At 43.3% G+C, this 23,947-nt stretch overlaps 2 protein-coding genes across 4 annotated transcripts in view; one reads left to right on the top strand and one right to left on the bottom strand.

Moving 5' to 3' along the window:
- SDK1 (sidekick cell adhesion molecule 1) overlaps window positions 1-23,947 on the top strand; it is a 1,005,745-nt gene that overhangs the window by 889,423 nt on the left and 92,375 nt on the right. The gene's annotated exons all lie outside the window — the stretch shown is intronic.
- Window positions 18,382-23,947, bottom strand: part of LOC309644876 (uncharacterized protein) — a 140,822-nt gene continuing 135,256 nt past the window's right edge. Inside the window, exon 7 of one of the 3 annotated variants that reach the window (XM_082429145.1) lies at window positions 18,382-19,952. In XM_082429145.1, coding sequence (XP_082285271.1) covers window positions 19,882-19,952 — 71 coding nt within the window. In that variant the 3' untranslated portion in view covers window positions 18,382-19,881. The remainder of the gene's footprint in view (window positions 19,953-23,947) is intronic. The other 2 variants (XM_082429127.1, XM_082429133.1) reach the window with 2 other exon arrangements.

Below are 23,947 nucleotides of genomic sequence, written 5' to 3'. Positions count from 1 at the left end.
TTAAGTCCCAACTGCTGGCCAGCAGTTGCAAGTTTTCATTTAAATCCCAAGGGGAATGGAAGGGCTCGCTACCAGCATAGGATTTCAAGAAGAGCCAGATTTTACCTGGAATCCAAAAGCCTCCTTTGCATTAAGAGTCAGACTAGGAAAGGCTTTGTAAAACCTTTGGAGGAAGAACACAAAAGGCAAGAGCACAAAACATCAGCTGGCTTCAAAGTATTTGTGAAGCATCTGTGCCAGGTCTTGAGAATAAAATACAGATACAGTGACCATGTTTTCCTCCAAATGTGGTTTTGTGGGATCTGGGGGGCGGGGGAGTTGTTGGTTTGGGGTTTGTAGAAGTATCATACAAAGGAATAAAAACAAAATCGCATTTAGTTATGAATTTACCTGAGGGTTTCCCTATGTATTCTGAATACCAGCCTTTTTCACAGTATTATGTCATCGTGAGAACCATTGCAGGGGTCTTAACCATTTCATAACTTTTTCTTGGTGTATCTGTCAGGGTTCAATCAGGGAAGCAGGGCCACTATGAGAATTTCGGAACTAGGGGTTTATTCTAGACATTGGACCTTTACACACCCGGGAAGTGAAGGCTTGGAAGGTGCTTCTGGGAGATCATAGAAAAGTCATTCAGCAGTTCCCCCGCAACACGGAGCAGTGGGCAAGGTGGGTCCTTGGGGGAAATAAAAGAAGTCAAGCACATGCGGCAACTTTAGCGGACTTGGCTGGGAATTCCATGGAGAGGATGGTGGGACACACAACCGGGTGGCTACTGTCCCTCTGGACCACGGCCAAGGGTCTGCAGGTGAAAAGAGTAGAGGATGCTGTGATGTGGAGCCCAGAGGATGTCCGCACCCGCCCCGGGCAGAGTGGAGAGGGTGAGGACCACTGGCCCCAGGGGCACCTTGCGTCTGCCCATTCTGACGTCCGACCAGGATGTACTGGGAGCGGCAGCCGCTGCTCGTCCCTCCCTCAAATCTCCCATAAATTCCTCTTCCCACCAACTCTAACCAGAAGCTTATAGGGCGGAGACTGGGAAATGTAGTTCTCAGCCTCCGCCAAGGTGGTCAGGTAATTCTGCACGCATGGTGAATGATAAAGTGAAGTTAAAACACTTTATCTAGGTCAGTATAATTTTGAAAGCATATTTAACACAAGTTATTATATAAACATTTATTTCATAAAATATAGGGAAATAGGTGGGGTTTTCCAATAAGCTATACAAAAAGCTTGATTTGTTTACTTAAAATTTTTAAATAAAAAATGAATATTGGGGCTTCCCTGGTGGCGCAGTGGTTGAAAATCTGCCTGCCAATGCAGGGGACACGGGTTCGAGCCCTGGTCTGGGAAGATCCCACATGCCGCGGAGCAACTAGGCCCGTGAGCCACAACTACTGAGCCTGCGCATCTGGAGCCTGTGCTCTGCAACAAGAAAAAGGCCGTGATAGTGAGAGGCCCGCACACCGCGATGAAGAGTGGTCCCCACTTGCCACAAGTAGAGAAAGCCCTCGCACAGAAACGAAGACCCAACACAGCCAAAAATAAATAAATAAATAAATAATTTCTTTTTAAAATTGAATATTGAAATCTACATTGAATTTCAACTACCTGTTACATCCTAAAAGTGGACAAAAGTTGGCTAGATGTTTGAAATTCTTGAATCTTGGATTTCAAAATCATTAACGGTTTTAAAAACAAGTTTCGTGTTTTATTTTTAAGTGAAAAGATGAGAGAGATGGTTTCAAGTGCTTGCTGCTGGCATCTCTTCGCAAAGAGCACAGCGGAGAGAGATGGGTAAAGACTCTCCCGGGAAGAGTCAAGTCAGGCGGGACTATTGCTTCACTCTTTGTGACACGTTTTTAAAAGAGAAAGGAATCTCAATGTGTCATTTTCGATACAAAGACAGAAATTTATGGCTCTTGTATAGAGCTACTGAGTGTCATCTAGAGACAAATCTGAAGTCTCCCTATTTCTTTTTTATTCTCGTATTTAACTTGTATTTAAAATTCAGCATTCAGTATGCTTCCCATCTTTGAACAATGGTCTGGTCCATGTATGCTCTAAGCTGTGGCTAAGGATGACAGCCATGTAAAATTACACAATTAAAACTTTTAAAACCGTTTAAAACTGTATAGTGGTCAAGCCTGCCTTGGTGGCCTGAGTCATTCCATGACTGACAAAGCAGACAGAGGAGAGATGGCCACAGTCATTCGAGCTCCAGTTGCCCGTCAGGGGACCTGAGGGGCCAGTTTCTACCTTGCCTCATACGGGGCACTGGCCAAGCTGGCAGTCGGACACCAGCCAGAACGAGAGATTATAGGCTCCCCCGCCTCAAAAAAAAGACGGGACATCTGGGCAGTGAGGAACAAAGGCCCAGATCTCTACCAGGCTGACTGGTAAAGGTCTTTCCAGTCAAAGCCAGTCCATAACACCTGAGGTAGGCGGCTGTTTCTTCAAACACACAGACACCAATGCAAAGCTACAAGCAACACAAAGAATCAGGAAAACAAGAGAACAAAATAAATCTCCGGTATCTGACCGTGGATGTCCATGGGCCGTGACACGTGCCCATCATGAAGTGGCACTCAGTGAATGGTGACTGAGAGGATAGAGAGGGGTCATTTCCTGAGTCACGGGGGAAGATTTGGGGCCAGATGACTCAAGCCAAACTGGTTTCTTACAAAACAGTATTTATTGCTTTGTATGACCAAAAAATCCAAGGGGAGACCTCACCTTGATCCAGGGTTGGTGTCATCAGGCCCAGCCCGGCTCCATTGCTAAGCTGTACTTTCACCGTGTTATCTTCTGTATTGACTAGAATCGTCTTTGACTGCAAATAACAAGACATCTGAGCAGCAGCAACTGCATAGCACAGGAGGAGCCTCCAAGCACGCTTCTGGCAAAAGCGGGGCCTTCCCTTGTTTGCGGCAACATAAATCAGATACCTGCCCTGGAGACAGAGGTCCCCCTGAAAGGGAAGGTTGAACGCGAGAAGCAGGGCAGGTGGGACAAAGTGGAAATCACAAATAGAAGAGAGACTTTTGCTGTGTATAAAACTGCAGGCAAAAAGAAAAGAAAATATATTAATACATAAAAAATGTCTTAACATATAAAACAACTAATTAGAATATATAACAGAAGCAGTAATTCCCTAAAAAAAGCAGGAACATCAACAGCAAAGATAAAATACCTAAGAATAAAATATGCAAGGTCATTATGAAGAAAACTTTAATATGCTCCTGAGGGGCACAAAATAAGCCTAGAATAAATGGGAAAATATATCGCATTCTTACATTGGAAGATCTACATAATAAGATGCCCATACTTCCAAAATTAGTGTGTAAATCTACCATAACCCCAGTAACAATACCAAGAAGGTGTGTATGTGTCCAATATACACAGCTGATGTCAAGTTGATGTGGAAAACCAGTTAAAAACTGACAGGAACATCTGAAAAGGAAGGGAAAAATCAGTCCTACCAGATATTAAAACATATTTAAACTTACCTTCCCTAAAACAGTGTGGCACTAACATGTGAATGGACAGAAAAATCAATGGAACAGAATAAAAAGTCCAGAAATAGACTCAAACATTTATGAGAATTTCATTTATGACAAGGTTGGCATCTCGATCAATGGTTTTAGAACAACTGGGCAGCCATTCTCACATCCACATAAATAATAAGTTAGAACAAAGGTTTAAATTATTTTTTAAAAGGAAACCACAAAAGTAATAAAGAATAATACATTAGGTTTAAAACATAATCTTGGATTTGGGGAGCTGTATATCTATGATACAAACTCAGAAACTGTAAGAGAAAAAAACAGATTTGATCACATAATGACAATAATAATCACAACTTCTGTATGACAGTCCACCCTAAGCAGACCCATGAGACAAACAACAAACTTAGAAATATATTTGCAAGTTGTATCACAAAGATCTAAATTCCCTAATAAGAAGACACTAGTCACAAAAACCTTAAAAGGACAAAGGCTATGAAGAGACAGTTCAAAGAGGAAATTTAGTGCAAAGAAACCAGTAGACGCTTTTGCCATTCTGCCTGGAAATCTTAGCCAGATCCATCCGTTCATTACAGACATTTCCTGTTTCCCATGTTATCATAGCAACCATTCAGCTAAGCTTTCTGCCACCCCGGAACCAGGGTCTCCTTCCCACCAGCTCCCACCTGCATGTCCTCAATGGCAGCCCATCCCCTCTGCCCACCACTATATGCACACGTGTGTGCATGTGTATATATATCTCCACGCACATACGTGGATACACACATATATACGTATACATATATATACACACACATACACCTGGTTGGTTGTACATAGAAAATATGTCTGGAAATATATACAGTTGTCCCTCAGTATCCACGGGGCATGGGTTCCAGGACCCCCGGAGGTTACCAAAATCCACGGATGTTCAAGTCCCTTGTATAAATGATGTTGTACAGTCAGCCCCCTGTATCTGTAGTTCTGCATCTGCAGATACGGAGAGCTGACCGTACACATGTATGATGACAAATAAGATCAGTTGCATCTGGAGAAAAGAACTAAGTAGCATGAGACAGGGGTAGAAGGAAGATTTTCACTATGTCCTATTTTGTGGCTTGTGAATTTTGAACCACGTAAATGTATTATCTATTCAAAAAACTGTTATCAACTTTGAAGAGGAAAAAGTTTTAACTTTAAAATATATATTTAAGGTTGTTGTATCTCCATGATTGTAAAACAATTGTTGTTCATAATGATTTCCATAAAAGAGACCCTCACTAAATGGATGAGAATTCATGAACTTCCCTGAAATGCACAATAATCAATTAAAACATTAGGTACCATTCTATCAAAAATTGGTGTTAAGAGGTGTTGTCAGGAGGAATAAAGGAAAAGCCTCTTCACTTTCTCGGGACATGTAATGGTCAGTTTTTGCTAAGGAGGGATTCTGTCTGGGCCACACCCTTGGTTTTACAGCATGCTGCTAATGAGGCCAGTGTCATGAGGTCAGTATTTCGGGGAGTTGTAAGAAGGACTGCTCACCCCTTCCAGCCATCCTTTTAATCCCAGCCAGTGATCCAATGGGTTGCCCGTTAAGAGGGCAAATGTCTCAGTGTAAATCGTTGGCCATTACTGGCAAAAGAACAGAGGCTCCAGGTCCCACTGATGTGGGTCAGTGGTGTCATGGTTTTAATGGGCTTTGCTTCATCCTGCGATGGCACCACTGGTCTATCACGGGGCACCAGTTCACACAGCAAGGCAGCAAAGCCCGGGCAGCCCCAGTGGGTTCCGGTCATCCTCTCTGCTTCTGTCAGCCTCTGCAACGTGTTCAGCGCTAAAACCAGGAGTCAGTGAAACTTGTGTAAGGGATTTGAGATACAACTGAGTTGAGAAAAAATCGGCCCACAGAGCATGAACAGAGCTGGGTTCTTGGTGAGACATCTCTCTCCTCCGTCTCCGTTTTACCCACTTATGCCTCTGAGATCCAGGGCCTGTTCTCTGCAGAGTGGGGCTGTGATTCGATCAAAATCTGGATATTTGATTGTAGACGTGAGGAATAGACCAGACGCGGGCTTGGTGACAGTCTCGTCACCCTCCGCTTCATGGATTCAGTATTTGGGAATTTGCCTGCTCGCTAAGATGCGTGTGAAACCCCAGGCCAGTACTGGCAGTGCTTTCACGGCCATCGTGGACACACGCAGAGCAGCAAAAATTCGAGTCTCTGTATTAGTTTACTAGGGCTGCCAGAACCAAATACCGTAGACTGGGGGCTGAAGCGACAGAAGTCTGTTGTCTCACAGTCCTGGAGGCTGGAAATCCAAGATCAAGGTGTTGGCAGGGTTGTTTTGTCCTGAGGCCTCTCTCCCTGGCTTGCAGACGGCCACCTTCTCCCTGTGTCCTCACATGGGCTTTCCTCTGGGCACAAGTGCCCCTGGAGTCTCTCTGAGTACTAATCTCCTCTTCTTCTAAGGACACCAGTCCTGTTGGATTAGGGCCACCCTAATGACCTCATTTTAACTGGGTCACCTCTTTAGAGACCCCATCTCAAAATACAGTCACGCTCTGAGGTCCCGGGGGTTAGAGCTTCAACACGTGAATTGGAGAGGACACAGTTCAGCCCAGGCTGGTTACCTGGTGACACGTTTCCAGCTGAGGTTGAACAGGTGACGCTCTGCCTTCTCAGTTCAGCTCACACTTCAAACAAGCATGCTTCCCACGGTCTACCCAGTGAAGCTTGTTCACATTTCTGTGCTTTCTGGGCCCCAAGAAAAAGGCCCCAAGCCTGATGCTGAAGGGCTGGCTGGTATTCCCAAGCCCAGGAAGGCTGTGATGGGCCCCATGGAGGAAACACACGTGTTACATGAGCTATGTTCAGGTGCACGTTACAACACTGCTGGTCGTGAGTCCGATGTTGAGGAGTCAAAAATATCACTGAATTAGGTGTCCTGAAAGAGAAACACACATAAAACAAAGGAACGTGTTGATTGTTTGGCAAGAGTGTTGTGACCAGAGGTTCACAGGAACCTGACCCTGTATTTCCCCTGTGAGAAATGGTTCCATATTCACTAATTCCACGTTCGCGGCGAGTTTATAGGACGTAACTACCATGAGTAACTAGAATCAACCGAAGCTTGATCCCAGTTTAGTCTGAAGGAGATGCGTTGGCCTGTCTTCAGCTTATTTATTCTATTAGTTGTTTCCTCCCCCGCCCCCTGAGGTAATTCTCCTCACCATGGGGTGGCCTGGATGTCCAGATGTTTTCATAACTTTCTTCATGGAGTTTGCAAAGCCTTCTCTACAGTCATTCAGGTGCAGGTTGTTTCTTCAGAAGAGGGACCACCAAGGAAAGATGGGGCTTTAATTCTACATATTTTAGAATCTGTCTCTTGAGCTCATGGTAATTATGCATCAAATTGTCATTCAGATTGGAAGATCTATATGTACTATTTCTTCCATAGAAAAGAAAGAAAAAGTACATGATGTATTTGAAAAGAAAGAGAAAGAAAAAGGAAGAAGGGGAGGGAGGGAGGAAAAAGGAAGGAAGGAAAGAAGGAAGGAGGACTGTCCAACAAATAATCCATAACGAAGCCTCCGATGGATGAAGCTCCTCTGAATGCGGTATTTCAACCAAGTTCTCATTGCGAGTCTCCTGGAAAAGGAGGCCCCTCAGTGCATCAGGATGGCCACCCAGAAGCCTACTTAGTTAATATTATCCCTGTCTTAGTTTGGATTGTCCCTAAAGCAGATCTTGAGACAAGGACGTGGGTACAAGCATCCTCCTTGAGAGGAGTCCCAGGGAGCACAGTGAGGGAGTGGGGGGATGAGACAGGGAAGGGAGGAAGGGGAATGAAGGGTATCACCACGAGAGACTGTGTAGGATACTCAGAACTACCCTCTTACATGGGCGCGGGAGCTGGGGTATCTGTCCTTCTAGCCCCTTTCTGCACTGGTGGGGGGTCTCTCCTGGGGTATCAACTCCTTGGCACTTCCAGCCTGGCTTCCACGCACGGGCCAGGGATGCTCCTGTGGCCAGAGAACGGACTCCGGCAGGAGACATGGGGAGCTGCTGGTGTGTATAAGACCCCCTTTCAGGGACCTCTGGAAGAATCAAGGGGATGGGAGTGGGCACTGACTGCCCAGTCCCCGTCTTACAGATGAAAAATGGGAAGCAAGGTGCCCAAGGTTACCGAACAGTACCTGGGAAAGATGGTGTAGTAGTCACGTAGCAAATTATCCCCAAACCTTGAAGCTTTAAGCATCGTGCATTGATTATCTCACACAGTTTCTAAGGATCAGAAATCTGGGAGTGACTCAGCTGGTTGGTTCTTGCTTGGGGGGGTCTCATGAGATGCAGTCAAGCTGTCAGCTAGGGCTGAAGTTGTCTAAAGGCTTGACTGGGTTGGAAGATGGGCTTCCAAGTTCTTGGTCATGGTTGTTGGCAGGAGGCCTCAGCTCCTCACCAGGTGGGACCCTCCAAAGGTCTGCTCAAGACAAGGCAGCTGGCTTCCCCCAACATGTGGGATCTGAGAGGGGCAGATCAGGATGGAAAAGGCAGTGTCTTCTATAACCTGATCTAGACAGTGACAAGCCATCACTTCTGCTGTGTTCTAATCCCCCAGGCCAGCTTGGTGCAGTATCTCTCTACTGTCGATAGAATTTGAGCCCGAATTTTCCTGACTGCAATGACCATATTCTTTTTGTTATATGTGGTCAGTGTTCCCGCGATGGGGTGAGGTAAGCCCTTTGAAAAGGCAATATCTAAAATTCAAATCTCCATGCTCTGAGGGAGTTTTTAATAAGATGTGATGGCGTGTCCTCTTTCTTTGCTGAGCTCACACGTGCAGACCCTCCGCCCACTTCCTGCAACCTTCACCTGCTGGGGGGGCAGGGGGCAGGAATCTCGCCAGCATCTAAACTTCTGCTGTCTTTCCAAGTGTCTCCTCCTCCACAAGTGCAGGGAAGATTTATTTCCTCTGTAGTGACATGAAGTTTGGGGGTGTTGATGCCACAGTGCTTATGCCAGATCTCTCTGTCTTATATCTAAGCCTTGGTTCTTTCAAACTTAAAATTCAGTGATTTGATTTGATGTTCCTGCCCACCCCCCACCTTGGACTGAGGGCTGCAAGGGAAGCCCTCTAGTTACAAGTGACAACACTGAGGGTTTAACAGAAGAAAAAGAACATGGTAAATTCTTCACAATATCGCCCCCAAACTTGAATGATCTCCTTTCCTCCCTACTAGTTACCATCCTTACTTTACAGATGAAGAAATGGGTGCAGAGATTGGTGAAGTGACTTTCCCAAGGCCACGGGCAGTGTGGTACCTCAGTCCAAAGTCTGTGATTTTCCACCTTGTGTCACTCCGCTGTTTCTTGAGTAGATGAACAGATAGTTTTCATGGTTAACTGGGCTTGTTCCTATAGCTCAATGCTCAAATTATAACACAGAATCTGAGCAGAAAACAGAATATTTGAAATCAGACCTGTCATGTAAACTCTGGGGCATGTAGGTGCCATGCTGAGCTGTATCAATACTAATACAATTGCATCCATGTTGAGTACTATTAAATGTGATTTTTCTTCCTTTTCTATGTATTTTTAAGCATGCTGTAATTCTTTTATTGTTTGGAGTGACTGCTGTTAGCAGGAACTGACTCCATCCTGGGTAAAGCATCAATACGAATACAGGAGTGGGGCAGTGAACACTCATAATACGCATTCTAGATGTGTATTTTCTTCCCACTTAATCTGTTTTATTTCAGTATTCCCCACTCTACGCGCTATCAACGATTTTTCTGCACTAACTCGTTTCCCAAGGACCTTGGTAAAAATATTATGTAAACAAAAAAAATACAGTAAATGCATAAAGAACGAACAAATGAATTAAACAAAAAAATATACAGTAAATGCATAAAGAACGAACAAATGAATTAATTCATCCATTTTCTGGACCAAGATGCCACAGAACAAATGCAGCATATTCCAAGAAGAGAATCCTTATGAAAAAGTGTGACCCTAAGGCATTCATGCTTGCTCGAGAGAGAGAGACGAAGAAAGATAGAGAGACAGAGACAGAGAAGGAGGAAGAGAGAGAGAGAGCCCTTCACACCACTATTGGGTATTTTCTTTGCAGAATCTGGGGAGACACTATAACACAGTGCTGAAGAGAAAGAGTCTGACATAAGAGCAGAGAGGTATTGACTGTCAGCTCCCCGGAAGACGACTTACCCATTGGCCAAGCAGAGCTGGGTTTCTCACCCACAGCATTTAAGTCTGACCCCAGCTCATCGGAGTCTTAGTGCTTCTCAGGGGAGAGGGTCAAGGGTTGACATGTGTATGGTTTTGAGGTCTAGGCTTGTATCAGTTTCCTGTGGTTGCTGTAAATGAACCACCACACACTGAGCAGCTCAAAACAACAGAAATTTCTCCGCTCACGGTTCTGGAGGCCAGAAGCCCAAAGTTAAATGTTGGTAGGATCACACTCCCTCCGAAGGCGCCAGGGGAGCGTCCATACGTTGCCTCTGCCAGCCTCCGGTAGCTGCCGGTGCTCCTTGGCTTATGGCCACATCACTCCTGTCTCGTCCTCTTGTCACACTGCTCCCGCCTCTTCTGTCTCTGTGTCTCTTGGATTTGGGGGGCCACTGAGATAACCCGGGATGATCTCCTCATCTCAAGATCCTTAATAACATCTATGAAGACCTTTCTTCCGAAACAGGCCACACTCACAGAGTCCAGGGATTAGGACGTGGACATATCTTTAGGGGCGGCCACCCTTCAGCCCACTACGTGTCACCAGTGGTTTAAGGTGGGTCTTTCAACGGGGAGATCATACCGGGATCGGACAAAGCTCTCTCACTATAACAGCTTAGGTTTGACGGGTCCACTAAGGCAAGGATCTAGGAGGAGTTTTGATAAAGACACAGTTGTTTGGTGGGCAAATGCTCTGCCCACTTGAGCAGTCGCGTGTCCTGGAAGGGGTCTGTTTGGGAAATCCATGGTTCGGATAAGTTGATTTTGAAGAAGTTCCTGGAGCAAGTGATGTCAAAGAGAGATGCTGTTAGGATCCAACATCTGGTGGGGGGTCTCGGCCACACGTCTGGGGTCCTCAGCACCAACACCACCAAGGCGGGACCCTGCTAGTAATGGCCAAGCTTCCTGGGGACAAGAAAACAAACCATGCTTGTCCTAATAGGAAGGAGCGTCACACACCCAGGAATGGGACGAGGAACCCCACTTCTCAGTGGACGGCAGCTAGAGGACCCACAAAGGACAAAGCAACCCCTCTTCTTGGAGACTGGCAGGTATGAGGCCAGGGGCTCTCCCGGACCCAATGCCCTGAGGACGCGGATGCCCCTGGACCCACAGCTGCCTCCTTGGGGAGGAGATTGAATGCTGGGAGATTGAATGTTTGCCCCAAAGATGGTATTTGGGGTGGCAGAGGCTGACTGGACAAATATGTCTCCCTCCCACCCTTCCATCCTCCAGGGGGGCACCTAATAAGGAAAGTGAGACCCGTGGTAGGAAACAAAGAAGCTGCATCTCATTTCCACATCTGAGAGGGGTCACACCTGAGACACTGCAGGTTTTACATGGTAACAGCCCATCAGAAAGGGGTGAGAGGAAGGGATGGGGGCACCCAGAGTCAGGGACAGGGGACTGTCCGAGTGACCACTGGGCTTGGCTGGTCAGCTAAGCAGCTTTGACCCAATGGTTCCTTGAAGGCTGCTTCCAGGGGGCACTCAGCGTTCGTACTGCAGATGGAGGTCTGCCAGGGAAACTGGCTTTACAGTGTGTAGCTGTTCCCGCCTACGTTCATTTCCCCTCGGATTTTTTTCTTTTGTTGTGGGATAACCAAGGTTGGGGGATACCACATAACCAGAGCAAGAAGAAAAGAGATCTGAGCCCCAAGCCCTGGGCAACACCAGTGTCTAAGGGATGCACTGCAGAGGAGGGACGGGCAAAGGCACAGAGATGCAGTGGGAGATGCAGTGGAAGATGCTGCTGAGAAGCCAACAGACAAGGAAGCTTCCAGGAGAAAGCGTCTCTGTTGTTCGACCATGGTTGCCATCGCTCCAAGGAGCACTTCTGCAGGAGGGTTGGAAACAACTGTGCTCTTGTTGAGGGGTCAGTGGGTCAGCGTGCCCCCTGTGCTCATAGGCACCGGCCCCGGCCCCCAGCATCCGTCCTCTGCCACCTCCCACGAAGGACTCTCTGTCTTCGTCCTCTCGGATGTTCAAGACCCAGCTCACGACGCCTCTGTCTTCCGAGCCTCAGAGCTTCCCTGGCCTTTCCAAGTCCACTTCCCCCGGCTCATCAGCGAAGGGGTTTCTTCTTGGAAATGCAGGATGGCATTACCAGTGCCCACTAAGCTCTCTCTTGCGAAGTGGATGGTGGTGTCGCCCTGGCTGCTCCTGGAAACCAGAGGGCAGAAGGGCAGGGCTGGCAACATCCTTTGCCCGCCATGTCTGAAGCTGGAGTGGTCCTGCGCATCTCATCAGACTGTGCTCCCAGATGAGGCGGCACGCTCAGCCCCGGGGTAGGGGGCGTCCTTGCTGGTCTCCCCGACAGCTGCACCGCACCCTCTCTCCATGTCTCTCTCGTCCAGCAGGTGGAGGGGCCACGCAGAGTCTCGACAGCGTCACTTGGGTTCCTACCTCGGAGGTAGGATTCCAACACCTGAAAGAGAAGTCAGCGACCAGTAGATTCGTCTCTTCACCCGAAGTAACTAAAAGTTTCCACCTAGACTCACACCTCCTGACGCTGCCAATCTCTCGACAAGGATTAATTTACCTCGATGGGGCTTTGTTCACAGTAACGAATTTCCTGCAGAGGCAGCCAAAGGAGCAAGGCTGGGTATCCAAGCATCAGATTCTGTCAGGGTTGAAAGAACAGTTACCTTGTCAGTGGGAGGGCTCTAACGGGAACTGTGTTTCAAATGCATCGCTTCCTCGTAAGCCTAAACGTTCAAAGCAGCGTGAGTCACAAGAGACAAAAGGTTGAAACAACCCAAGTAACCAAGCCGCAGATGAACAGGTAACCAAAATGTGGTCTATATGTTTTCTATATGGTATTTTATTAATAGTGTATTCCATTTACACATAAATGGAATATTACTCAGCCTTAAAAAGCAGTGAAATTCTGACACCTGCTACAGCATGGCTGAACCATGAGGACCTGATGCTCAGTGAAATAAGCCAGACACAAAAGACAGATCTTGCAGGATTCCACTTCTGTGAGGTCCCTAGAGGAGTCAAATTCATAGAGACAGAAAGTAGAAGGGTGGGTGCCAGGGGCTGGGAGGGCAGGGGCAGTCAGTGTTTAATGGGGGGCAGGGTCTCAGTTTGAGAAGATGAAATGAGTTCTGGAGATGGCCGGTGGTGATGGTTACACAACAGTGTGAATGTGCTTAATGCCACAGAACTGTTCACTTAAAAATGGTTAAAATGATAAATTTTATGGTGCATATATTTTACCCACATTAAAAAAAAGTTAAAAGCAGTTATCTGTGAAGAGTAGGACTTGGGGATGGGAGGACTGATTTTCCTTATAAGCCTTGTGATACTATTTGATTTTTTAATACATGCACATGATACTTTGATAAATATTTTTAATTAAAAAATCAAACACAATAAGTGATATCTTTTAGTTGGAAGAAAAGAAAATCTGTATAAGAATATAAACTGTCATCGCTATTCTATGTCTCTTATCTCGCCAGAAGAAGAAATAACATATTTTTCTTCCCTGATGGAACTGGTAGAAACATGGAAGCAGTTTGGAATGACTTGAGTTTTACATCAGAGATCCTTCTCTAATGAAAAGACAATGCTTTTAGTTCACATTTTTCAAAGTGAAAGTGTGCTCCCAGATACCACCTTATTCAATACCACACGTTTGTATTATGAGCCAGAAGTGCTTGTTATTCTCATTTTTAAAATAAGGAAACTAAAACTTAGATTAATTCTAAGTTCCTAGAGTAGAAGGCTTCTCAGTACACAGTCAAACCACACTGCGCTTAACGTTTCACAAAATAGTAAATTTGCCAAATATTAGTGGTCAGATTGAGCACAGTTGGCTCTAAAATTCATTGACAATTAGCAAAACAATCAATCAGTCTATCATCATCTATCATCTATCTACCTGTCATCTATCACTTAACTATCATCTGTCTATTGTCTATATCTATGTGTTATCTATGAATCATGTATTTATCATCTATCATCTATGTGTTATCTATCATTTATTTACCTATCGTCTAACATTCTTTTTCATCTCTCTATATCTACCTATCACCTATCTATCTACCTATCTATCTATCTATCTACCTATCTGTGTATCTATCATTTATCTATGTATCATTGTTGTTGAACCCAAGTTCAAGTGCCTGATGCACAGTGAGGCCAAACAAACTGAAACATCAGAATTTGGAGCAGAGAAAGGTTTATTGCAGGACCAAGCAAGGAGAATGGGTAGCTCATGCTCAAAAGACTCAAAATCCCTGATGGGTTCAGGGAAGAAGTTTTTATAGACAAAATTTGGGGGGGAGGGCTACAGGGTGTGTAACCCTCCTCTGATTGCTTGGTGGTGAGGTAACAGGGATCTCAGTCATCAGCCTTCTGGTTCCAGCCAGGCTGGGGTCCCCGTCTTTGTGCTCAGCCTGAAGCGACGTCCTCCACCTGGGTGAGGGCCTTCGTTTCTGTGTAAGAGCTCAGAGACACGTATCAGATTGGTATGCACATGCCCACAGGAGGAACCAGGAGGTGCATCTTTCTGCATTTCCCTAATTGGTAACTGAATCTGCCCTTTGGAGCTCAGAGAAGGTCTAGGAGGCTGAAAGTCTGTTCCCTACAAACAAGAAACGGGGGTTGTGGAAAGGTTTTTATGCCAGGGAGGGCCCCACAGGTCCTGCTCAATTTCAGTCCCCCGTTTTCTTTGATTCTCTCTGTCTAGAGGGGAACAGGTGTTGGACAAGAAAGGGAATAACATTTTGGATAGAGAGGTTAATCACAACCTCGGCAGAGGAGCTCGGCTTTAGGGGGACTTGGTTTCATTACCTGTCATCTGTGTATCTATCATCTATCACTTATCTATTTATCATAGATAGATACAGAGATACAGATATAGATCAGTCTCTTACCTATCATCACTAGAGTGACCCAACTTCCCGATTTGCCTGAAATAGTATCAGTTTATGCCTGTGTTCCAGGTCAGCACTTGTCTAGATTTCTCATTTCTGAGCACCCAGGGCTGTCATCGCCACATTAGCGTAAGCCCAGATGGAAAGCACTCTTTGTGTACGTGGAGCTTCAGCCCTCACCTTGTCTGGTGGTGTGTGCGACATACATGCAGGAGATGGAGTTTTCACTCTCACATGTGACGAAATCTGAAAGCTGAAGTGAGATCATCCATCCCTTGTTTCCCCATATTTCCAACAGAAACTGATACCTGTCTTTCAAGGAGAGCATGTGAGGGACCCACTGAGAAAACAAAGCAGGCTTGCTGATCAATGGAGTGAAGTCAGGAGAGGCTGGACATGGCTAACTCCTTCCAGTTTGGGGATGAGGGGGAAGTATTCAGTACAGCTGCCTGTGCTTTGACCTGCAAAATGTATGAAACTACCAGGCCAGCGGTTGGTGAGGCTGGTAAGCGACGGGGGAAAATATATATAGGTGCGTGTGGAATTTACATGGGAAATAGAGACTGAGCCCCTGCTGGTGAGTGTGTTAGAACCATCTGAACACTCTTGCTGTAGTAGTACGGACATTTATTGCATGGAGTAAATCAACAACTAGTTATGTATTTTATGGCTGGATAATGCCTTTTTATTTCATAACAAACTCCTACCGTAATAATAAACTGGAAATGAAAAGCAAAAGTGCAGGTTTAATAAAAACTAAGGACTGAATTTCCATTTCTCCAGAAAATTGATGACAAATGCATAATTGACACAAAATGCTTGTTGACATTTACCACTCACCCCGGGGGCCATGGGGATAGCACTCCCCCCAGCGAAAACCAGAAAAAGGCCAACCTGCTGAAGATGCTTCAGTATCTACTTCAAAAGTTAATTGAGGGACTTCCCTGGTGGTCCAGCGGTTAAGACTCTGTGCTCCCAATGCAGGGGGCCCGGGTTTGATCCCTGGTCAGGGAACTAGATCCCGCATGCCACAACTAAGAGCCCGCATGCTGCAACTGAGAGCCCACACACCACACATAAAGATTCCACATGCCGCAACAAAGATCCTGGGTGCTGCACCTAAGACCTGACACAGCCAAATAATAAAATTTTTTTAAAGTTAATTGAGGGACTTCCCTGGTGGCGCAGTGGTTGGGAATCCGCCTGCCAATGCAGGGGACACGGGTTTGAGCCCTGGTCCAGGAAGATCCCACATGCCGCGGAGCAACTAAGCCCGTGTGCTGCAACTACTGAACCTGCGCTCTAGAGCCCGTGAGCCACAACTACTGAGCCCACGCACCACAACTACTGAAGCCCACGTGCCTAGAGCCCGTGCTCTGCAACAAGAGAAGCCACCACAATGAGAAGCCCATGCACCACAACGAAGAGTAGCCCCCGCTCTCCACAACCAGAGAAAAGCCCGTGTACAGCAACAAAGACCCAACACAGCCAAAAATAAATAAAAATGAAAATGGCCATGATTTAAAAAAAATTTTTTTTAATAAATAAAGTTAATTGAGCACAGCCTTCTTAAAATGACAAAGATGACAATGAAACGTGCAGCTGCAGAAGGTCCATTTCTATGGCACTCCATGGAGCATGACTTTTCATTTAGATCAAATGACTGTTCTTCTAAATCGGTGTTGCTAATTTTACTCCCAAATTTTACTGCATATGTATAAAAAGTGAAGGAATAGCTGTTAAGTTGTCAACTTCATTGTCAGAAGAATTTCACAAACAGTTAAATGATGCCAGTATTGTATCAACATCATGAGATGTTTCTAGTAGAATATCAGTTCATTCCAGTAATAGTGTGATCTTTTTCATCCAATTCACATTATCAAAGTAAAGCCTTTGAAAATTCATCTATTTGAAGGTGAAATCTCTAAAAGTATTATAAATACTATTGAAAATTCAGTTTAAGAGTTCAACATTGAAGATAAAATAATTTAGGGGACTGTAATCTTACAGTACAAAATTTTATGAAGAAAAATGTTGAGGTAAAAATAGCATTCTTACTAAATTATTAAAATCTGTGGAGCAAAAACATACTTGGAACTGGTTGTGGTGCCCACATAATTGTTTCCAAGTATGAAGTAAGATTCTAACGATAGAAACAGAAACTGTGCCTGTCACCATTTACAGATAGTTTTTTTATGCACAGAGTAACTGAACTACAAAATTATTTAAATGATGTTGATGCTAAATTTAAAAGAAAAAATTTCAACACTTTCTATCTTTGCTTCCCATCATCAATGCATTTTAAAAATGTTTCCACTGTTAGAGAAAACTATTTCATTTAAGCATCCTACAATGGTAGTGATTTTTTTTTTTGCCTTTTTATAAGTGAATCTTCCAAATTTGGGGCCAGTTTTTTTCCAGATACGTTGGAAATTTTAAAGTAATCATGGAGTGCCAAGAGATCTTCAGCACTTGAAGATCTTAGCCAAATGCAATTATTGAAAATAAAGTCTGCAATCAGGAAGGTATTGAAATTTGTTCCCGCAAAAGTAAGCGAGGAAATAAATTAAATGATGTGAGAGTTCAAACCATGTACAGGATTTAATTTTAAAATTCTAAAATTGTGATTGGGAATATCTAGACTTGCAGAAAGAATCTTCTGATGGAGCTCCTATTTTTCATTTGATAAAGTGACACTCAGTAGTTACAATTTCTCAACATTTTTGATTAGTGACACACTTAAGAGAGTCATAAATAGAATAAACTTACTTCACAGAATTTTTTTTAATCTTTATTTTATATTGGAGTAGAGTTGATTTACAATGTTGTGTTAGTTTTTCGTGTACAGCAAAGTGATTCCATTATACACATACATATATCCATTCTTTTTCAGATTCTTATCCCATATAAGTTATTACAGATTATTGGGTAGAGTTCCCTGTGCTATACAGTAGGACCTTGTTGAATATCTATTTTATATATATTAGTGTATATATGTTGATCTCAAACTCCTAATTAATCCCTCCACCAGCCTTTCCCCTTTGGTAACTGAAAGTTTTCTATGTCTGTGAGTCTGTTTCTGTCTTATAAATAAGTTCATTTCTGTCTGTTTTTAGATTCCACATAGAAGTGATATATGATATTTGTCTTTCTCTGTCTGACTTACTTCACTTAGTATGATAATCTCTAGGCCCATTTATGTTGCTGCAAATGGCATTGTTTCATTCTTTTTTATGGCTGAGTAATATTCCATTGTATCTATACAGCACATCTTCTTTATCCATTCATCTGTCGATGGGCATTTAGGTTGCTTCCATGTCTTGGCTATTGTAAATAGTGCTGCAGTGAACATTGTGGTGCATGTATCTTTTCGAAGAATGGTTTTCTCTGGATGTATGCTCAGGAGTGGGATTGCTGGATCATATGTTAGCTCTGTTTTTAGTTTTTTAAGGAACCTCCATACTGTCTTCATAACGGTTGTATCAATTTACATTCCCACCAACAGTATAGGAGGGTTCCCTTTTCTCCACACCCTCTCCAGTATTTATTGTTTGTAGACATTTTGATGATGGCCATTCTGAGTGGTGTGAGGTGATACCTCATTGTAGTTTTGAGTTTCTTTTCTCTAATAATTAACCATGCTGAGCATCTTTTCATGTGCCGTTTGGCCATCTGTATGTTTTCTTTGGAGAAATGTCTAGATCTTCTACCCATTTTTTGATTGGGTTGTCTTTTTTTTTTTTTTTTTTTATGGCTGTGTTGGGTCTTCGTTTCTGTGTGAGGGCTTTCTCCAGTTGTGGCAAGCGGGGGGCCACTCTTCGTCGTGGTGCGCAGGCCTCTCACTACCGCGGCCTCTCTTGTTGCAGAGCACAGGCTCCAGACGCGCAGGCCCAGTAATTGTGGCTCACGGGCCCAGCTGCTCCGTGGCATGTGGGATCTTCCCAGACCAGGGCCAGAACCTGTGTCCCCTGCATTGGCAGGCAGACTCTCAACCACTGCGCCACCAGGGAAGCCCCTGTCTGTTTGTTTGTTTGTTTTTTATTGAGCTGCATGAGCTGTTTGTATATTTTGGAGATTAATTTCTTGTTGGTTGCATAGTTTGCAAATATTTGCTCCCATTCTGTGTGTTGTCTTTTCATTTTGTTTATGGTTTTCTTTGCTGTGCAAAAGCTTTTATGCTTAATTAGGTCCCATTTGTTTATTTTTGCTTTTATTTTTATTCCTCTAGGAGTGGATCCAAGAAGATATTGCCGTGATCTATGTCAAAGAGTGTCATGCCAGCATTTTCCTCTAAGAGTTTTATAGTATCTGGTCTTACATTTAGGTCTTTAATCCACTTCAAGTTTATTTTCGTGTATGTTTTTAGAGAATGTTCTAATTTAATTCTTTTACATGTAACTATCCAGTTTTCCCAGCACCGCTTATTGAAGAGACTGTCTTTTCTCCACTGTACATTCTTGCCTCCTTTGTTGTAGATTAATTGACCATAGGTGCATGGGTTTATTTCTAGGCTTTCTATCCTGGTCCATTGATCTATAAGTCTGTCTTTGTGCAAGTACCATATTGTTTTGATTACTGTAGTTTTGTAGTATAGTCAGGTCAGGGAGCCTGATTCCTCCAGCTCTGTTTTTCTTTCTCAGGATTGCTTTGGCTATTCAGGGTCTTTTGTGTTTCCATACAAATTTTAAGATTTTTTGTTCTAGATCTGCAAAAAAAAAAAAAAAGTGCCGTTGGTAATTTGATAGGGATTGCATTGAATCTGTAGATTGCCTTGGATAAAATAGTCATTTGACAATATTGATTCTTCCAATCCAAGAACATGGTATATCTCTCCATCTGTGTCATCTTTGATTTCTTTCATCAGCGTCTTATAGTTTTCAGGGTATAGGTTTTTGCCTCCTTAGGTAGGTTTATATCTAGGTCTTTTATTCTTCTTGATGTAATGGTAAATGGGATTGTTTCCTTAATTTCTCCTTCTGATCTTTTGTTGTTAGTGTATAGAGATGCAACAGCTTTCTGTGTATTAATTTTGTATCCTGCAACTTTACCAAATTCATTGAAAACTCTAGTAGTTTTCTGGTAGTGTCCTTAGGATTTTCTATGTATAGTATCATGTCATCTGCAAACAGTGACAATTTTACTTCTTCTTTTCCAATTTGGATTCCTTTTATTTCCTTTTCTTCTCTGATTGCCATGACTAGGACTTCCAAAACTAGGTTGCATACAAGTGGTGAGGGTGGTCATCCTTGTCTTGTTCCTGATCTTAGAGGAAATGCTTTCAGCTTTTCACTGGTCAATAACAGAAGGTATTCTGAATGGAAGCAAAAAAGACAGGCTCTGTAAAATTTTGGACTGAAATATTTACACATTTTAACACAAAAATAATAAAATTGATAATAACCTCCATTTATCAGAATTGTTCTGAGCCTACCAGATACCTGTAGAGAGGAATGTTTTTGTAACTTAAAATATTATGATTGACTGAGAAAAATCGATGGAAGGTGTCAGCGATTTCAAATGCGTTAGTCATAAAAACCACTCTGAGGAAGATTGCAGGCAATTTTGTAAAAAATTAAATAGAACAACACTGAAAAACTTTCTTTTTCAGAAAAATACCAATGAGATAGTGTTAGAAGTAGAGATAGCTAAAAAAAACTGAGGAAATACGTGAATAGCTGCCAAGAATAATTATTCTTCCCATGTTATTATCTAGTGTTCAGATGATTAATATAAACATTTTTAAATTCTTTTTCCTTTAATGCATGTAGATTTTGGTTACTTTTTTAAAATATTTATTTTTGAAAGAACTACTTTAGAGCTGCACCAATATCATGAAACCAATTTGTAAGTCAATAAATAAATAATTTTAAAATTATTTATATTTTAGCATCACTTTTTAGCTTCAACATTTTTCCAGTCGGGACAAAAAAAACTATATGGTAACCCCATCTTGTAACCTTTCTTGTTCTGGAAGAGATTTAAGGCAACATAAAAAGATATGGAACATCCCAGCTTTTAACTTTAGTAAATCACTAAATCTCACTAGAGATTTTGGGAACTTAAAATTCTTTTCAGGATTTATCCTGCTTTTAGTTAAAGTAACCAGTTTCAAGCTAGAATAATTTTACCTTGATTAGCTTTTATGGTAAATAAAATTAGGGTGACTAAATAGTTTTTATGTTATTTTGTATTTAATCATTTATCTGACTACTCCTTCCTACCAAGAAGCAAATTACAAATATGGCATAGAGAACGTCCATCTTCAGGTGCCATTCAGGTAGCTTACTTTATACATTTTTAATTTGAAAATCAATCAACCCGGCAGTTATCAATCAACCCCGCCCCGATTTGTGGGGTAGCATGACCTTCCAGAATACGATGATGGGGGAGACAAGTGTATAACAAAGTCCTTTATCAAAACGGTTGGGTAGAATTGTGTGATTTTGTTCAGAAACAAGTCCAATTTGTTCTAAGGTATCTCAGAGTCTGAGAGTGGGAAAGGGAATCTTGTCTCTCATTGTCCTCTGGCATGAGTTGTGTGAGAAGGACAGCAGGAGCTCCTGAGATTTAGCAGAGGCATTTTATGGGGATAAACTTTGTTCAGCATGGTCAGTGAGAGTTAGCCAAGCCATTGGGAAACCGATGAGAACGAATCCCAGAGATCAGAGCCTTTCTTTCTTTCCCATGAGCCACAGAGAAGAGGGTACAGGGAGTCAGCTGAGAGAAATGATTGAATTAAAGGGACAATTCATGCTTCTTGCTACCACTGGAGGGATGGCAAGCCTGCTGGGGCACTTACAAAGAATTTGGGGAATGTTCCTAAAGATAGCTTGTTTCAAGCCAAGTCTTAGAGTTGGTTTCCCCCAAAGCCTAGCCCTCAGGCAAGGACTGGGGCACACATCATTTTCCTGGAAGGAAATGTGAAAATAATAATAATAGTAGATAATAAATATTAAATAATAATAAATATCCCTTTGCTTCTTCGGGCCACCTCCAAATAAACAGTGGAAAGGAAAGCAGCTTACATCGTGGACCCCGGGGCTCCATCCCACTGGAGGACTGTGGGAGACTGCCTGGAGGGGGAGTGTCCTCTCCTCCTGGCTCTGGGAGAGGCCTCGGAGGGATCATGGAGCCAGAGTGAGTTACCCACCAACTTCCACCAGTCATTGTTTGAAGATGGCTCTCAGGGGCTGGGGGCCGTTAACACCCCAGAACTTCCAGCCTTGCTGGACAAGGGTTGATTAGGCTCCCGTCACAGGTTCAGTTGGAAGCTGGGGGTCCATGCCCACAAGAACCACCCAACGGCATCCGTTGTGTGGCATAGTGCATTCATCTGGTCTCCTGGTGACAGATGTTTATTTTTTTCCCATCATTTTGTCTTTATAGACACTGCTGCTATGAACATTCTCAACCAAGTCCTTGTGAATATCTGTGCAAAGTTTTCTCTAGGATCTGTACCTGGGATTGGAATTGCTCTCTGGCAGAGTGTGGGTGTCATTAACAGCACCAGATATTGCCAGATCGCTTTCCAGGATCGTTGTATCTTACTGTCATCGTCTTGGCAGTATACAAGTATTCCTACTGATTCACATTCTCACCAACGTTTCCTAGAGTCAACCTTTCTAAGTACTGCTAACCTGGTTAACTGTGGCTTTCATTTGCATTTCCATGATTACTATTGAGGTTGATCATGTTTTCATATGCTTTTTGTCTAGCAGATGCCTTTTTTTTTTTAAAGTCTGGTGTTGACAAAAATAAACTCAAAATGGATTAAAGACCTAAATGTAAGGCCAGACACTATAAAATTCTTAGAGGAAAACATAGGAAGAACACTCTTTGACATAAATCACAGCACGATGCTTTTTGACCCACCTCCTAGAGAAATGGAAATAAAAACAAAAATAAACAAATGGGACCTAAGGAAACTTAAAAGCTTTTGCACAGCAAAGGAAACCGTAAAAAAGACAAAAAGACAACCCTCAGAATGGGAGAAAATATTTGCAAACGAAGCAACTGACAGAGGATTAATCTCCAAAATATACAAGCAGCCCATGCAGCTCAATATCAAAAAACTGAACAACCCAATCCAAAAATGGGCAGAAGACCTAAATAGACATTTTTCCGAAGAAGATATACAGATGGCCTACAGACACATGAAAGAATGCTCAACATCATTAATCATTAGAGAAATGCAAATCAAAACTACAGTGAGGTATATCACCTCACGACAGTCAGAATGGCCATTATCAAAAAATCTAGAAAGAATAAATGCTGGAGAGGGTGTGGAGAAAAGGGAACCCTCTTGCACTGTTAGTGGGAATGTACATTGATACAGCCACTATGGAGAACAGTATGGAGGTTCCTTAAAAAACTAAAAATAGTGGGGCTTCCCTGGTGGTGCAGTGGTTGAGAATCTGCCTGCCAATGCAGGGGACACAGGTTCAAGCCCTGGTCTGGGAAGATCCCACATGCCGCGGAGCAACTGGGCCCGTGAGCCACAACTACTGAGCCTGCGCGTCTGGAGCCTGTGCTCCGCAACAAGAGAGGCCGCGATAGTGAGAGGCCCGCGCACTGCGATGAAGAGTGGCCCCCGCTCGCCGCAACTGGAGAAAGCCCTCGCACAGAAACGAAGACCCAACACAGCCAAAAATAAATAAATAAATAAATAAATAAATAAATAAATAAATAAATAAATTTATTTTTTAAAAAAAGCTAAAAATAGAACTACCATGTGACCCAGCAATCCCACTACTGGGCATATACCCTGAGAAAACCATAATTCAAAAAGAGTCATGCACCACAATGTTCATTGCAGCACTATTTGCAATATCCAGGACATGGAAGCAACCTAAGTGTCCATCAACAGATGAATGGATAAAGAAGATGTGGTACATATATACAATGGAATATTACTCAGCCATAAAAAGAAACGAAATTGAGTTATTTGTAGTGAGGTGGATGGACCTAGAGTCTGTCATATGGAGTGAAGTAAGTCAGAAAGAGAAAAACAAATACCGTATGCTAACACATATATATATATGGAATCTAAAAAAAAATGGTTCTCATGAACCTAGGGGCAGGACAGGAATAAAGACGCAGACGTAGAGAATGGAGTTGAGGACACGGGGTTGGGGAAGGGTAAGCTGGGACGAAGTGAGAGAGTAGCATTGACATATATACACTACCAAATGTAAAATAGATAGCTAGTGGGAAGCAGCTGCATTGCACGGGGAGATCAATTCAGTGCTTTATGACCACCTAGAGGGGTGGGATAGGGAGGGTGGGAGGAAGATGCAAGAGGGAGGG

This window comes from Balaenoptera physalus, assembly GCF_965194825.1.
Source record: "Balaenoptera physalus genome assembly, chromosome: 16".
In the NCBI taxonomy this organism is placed as follows: Eukaryota; Metazoa; Chordata; class Mammalia; order Artiodactyla; family Balaenopteridae; genus Balaenoptera; species Balaenoptera physalus.
The sequence above is the reverse complement of the archived record's forward strand: the minus strand, read 5'-3'. Positions and strand labels throughout refer to the sequence as shown.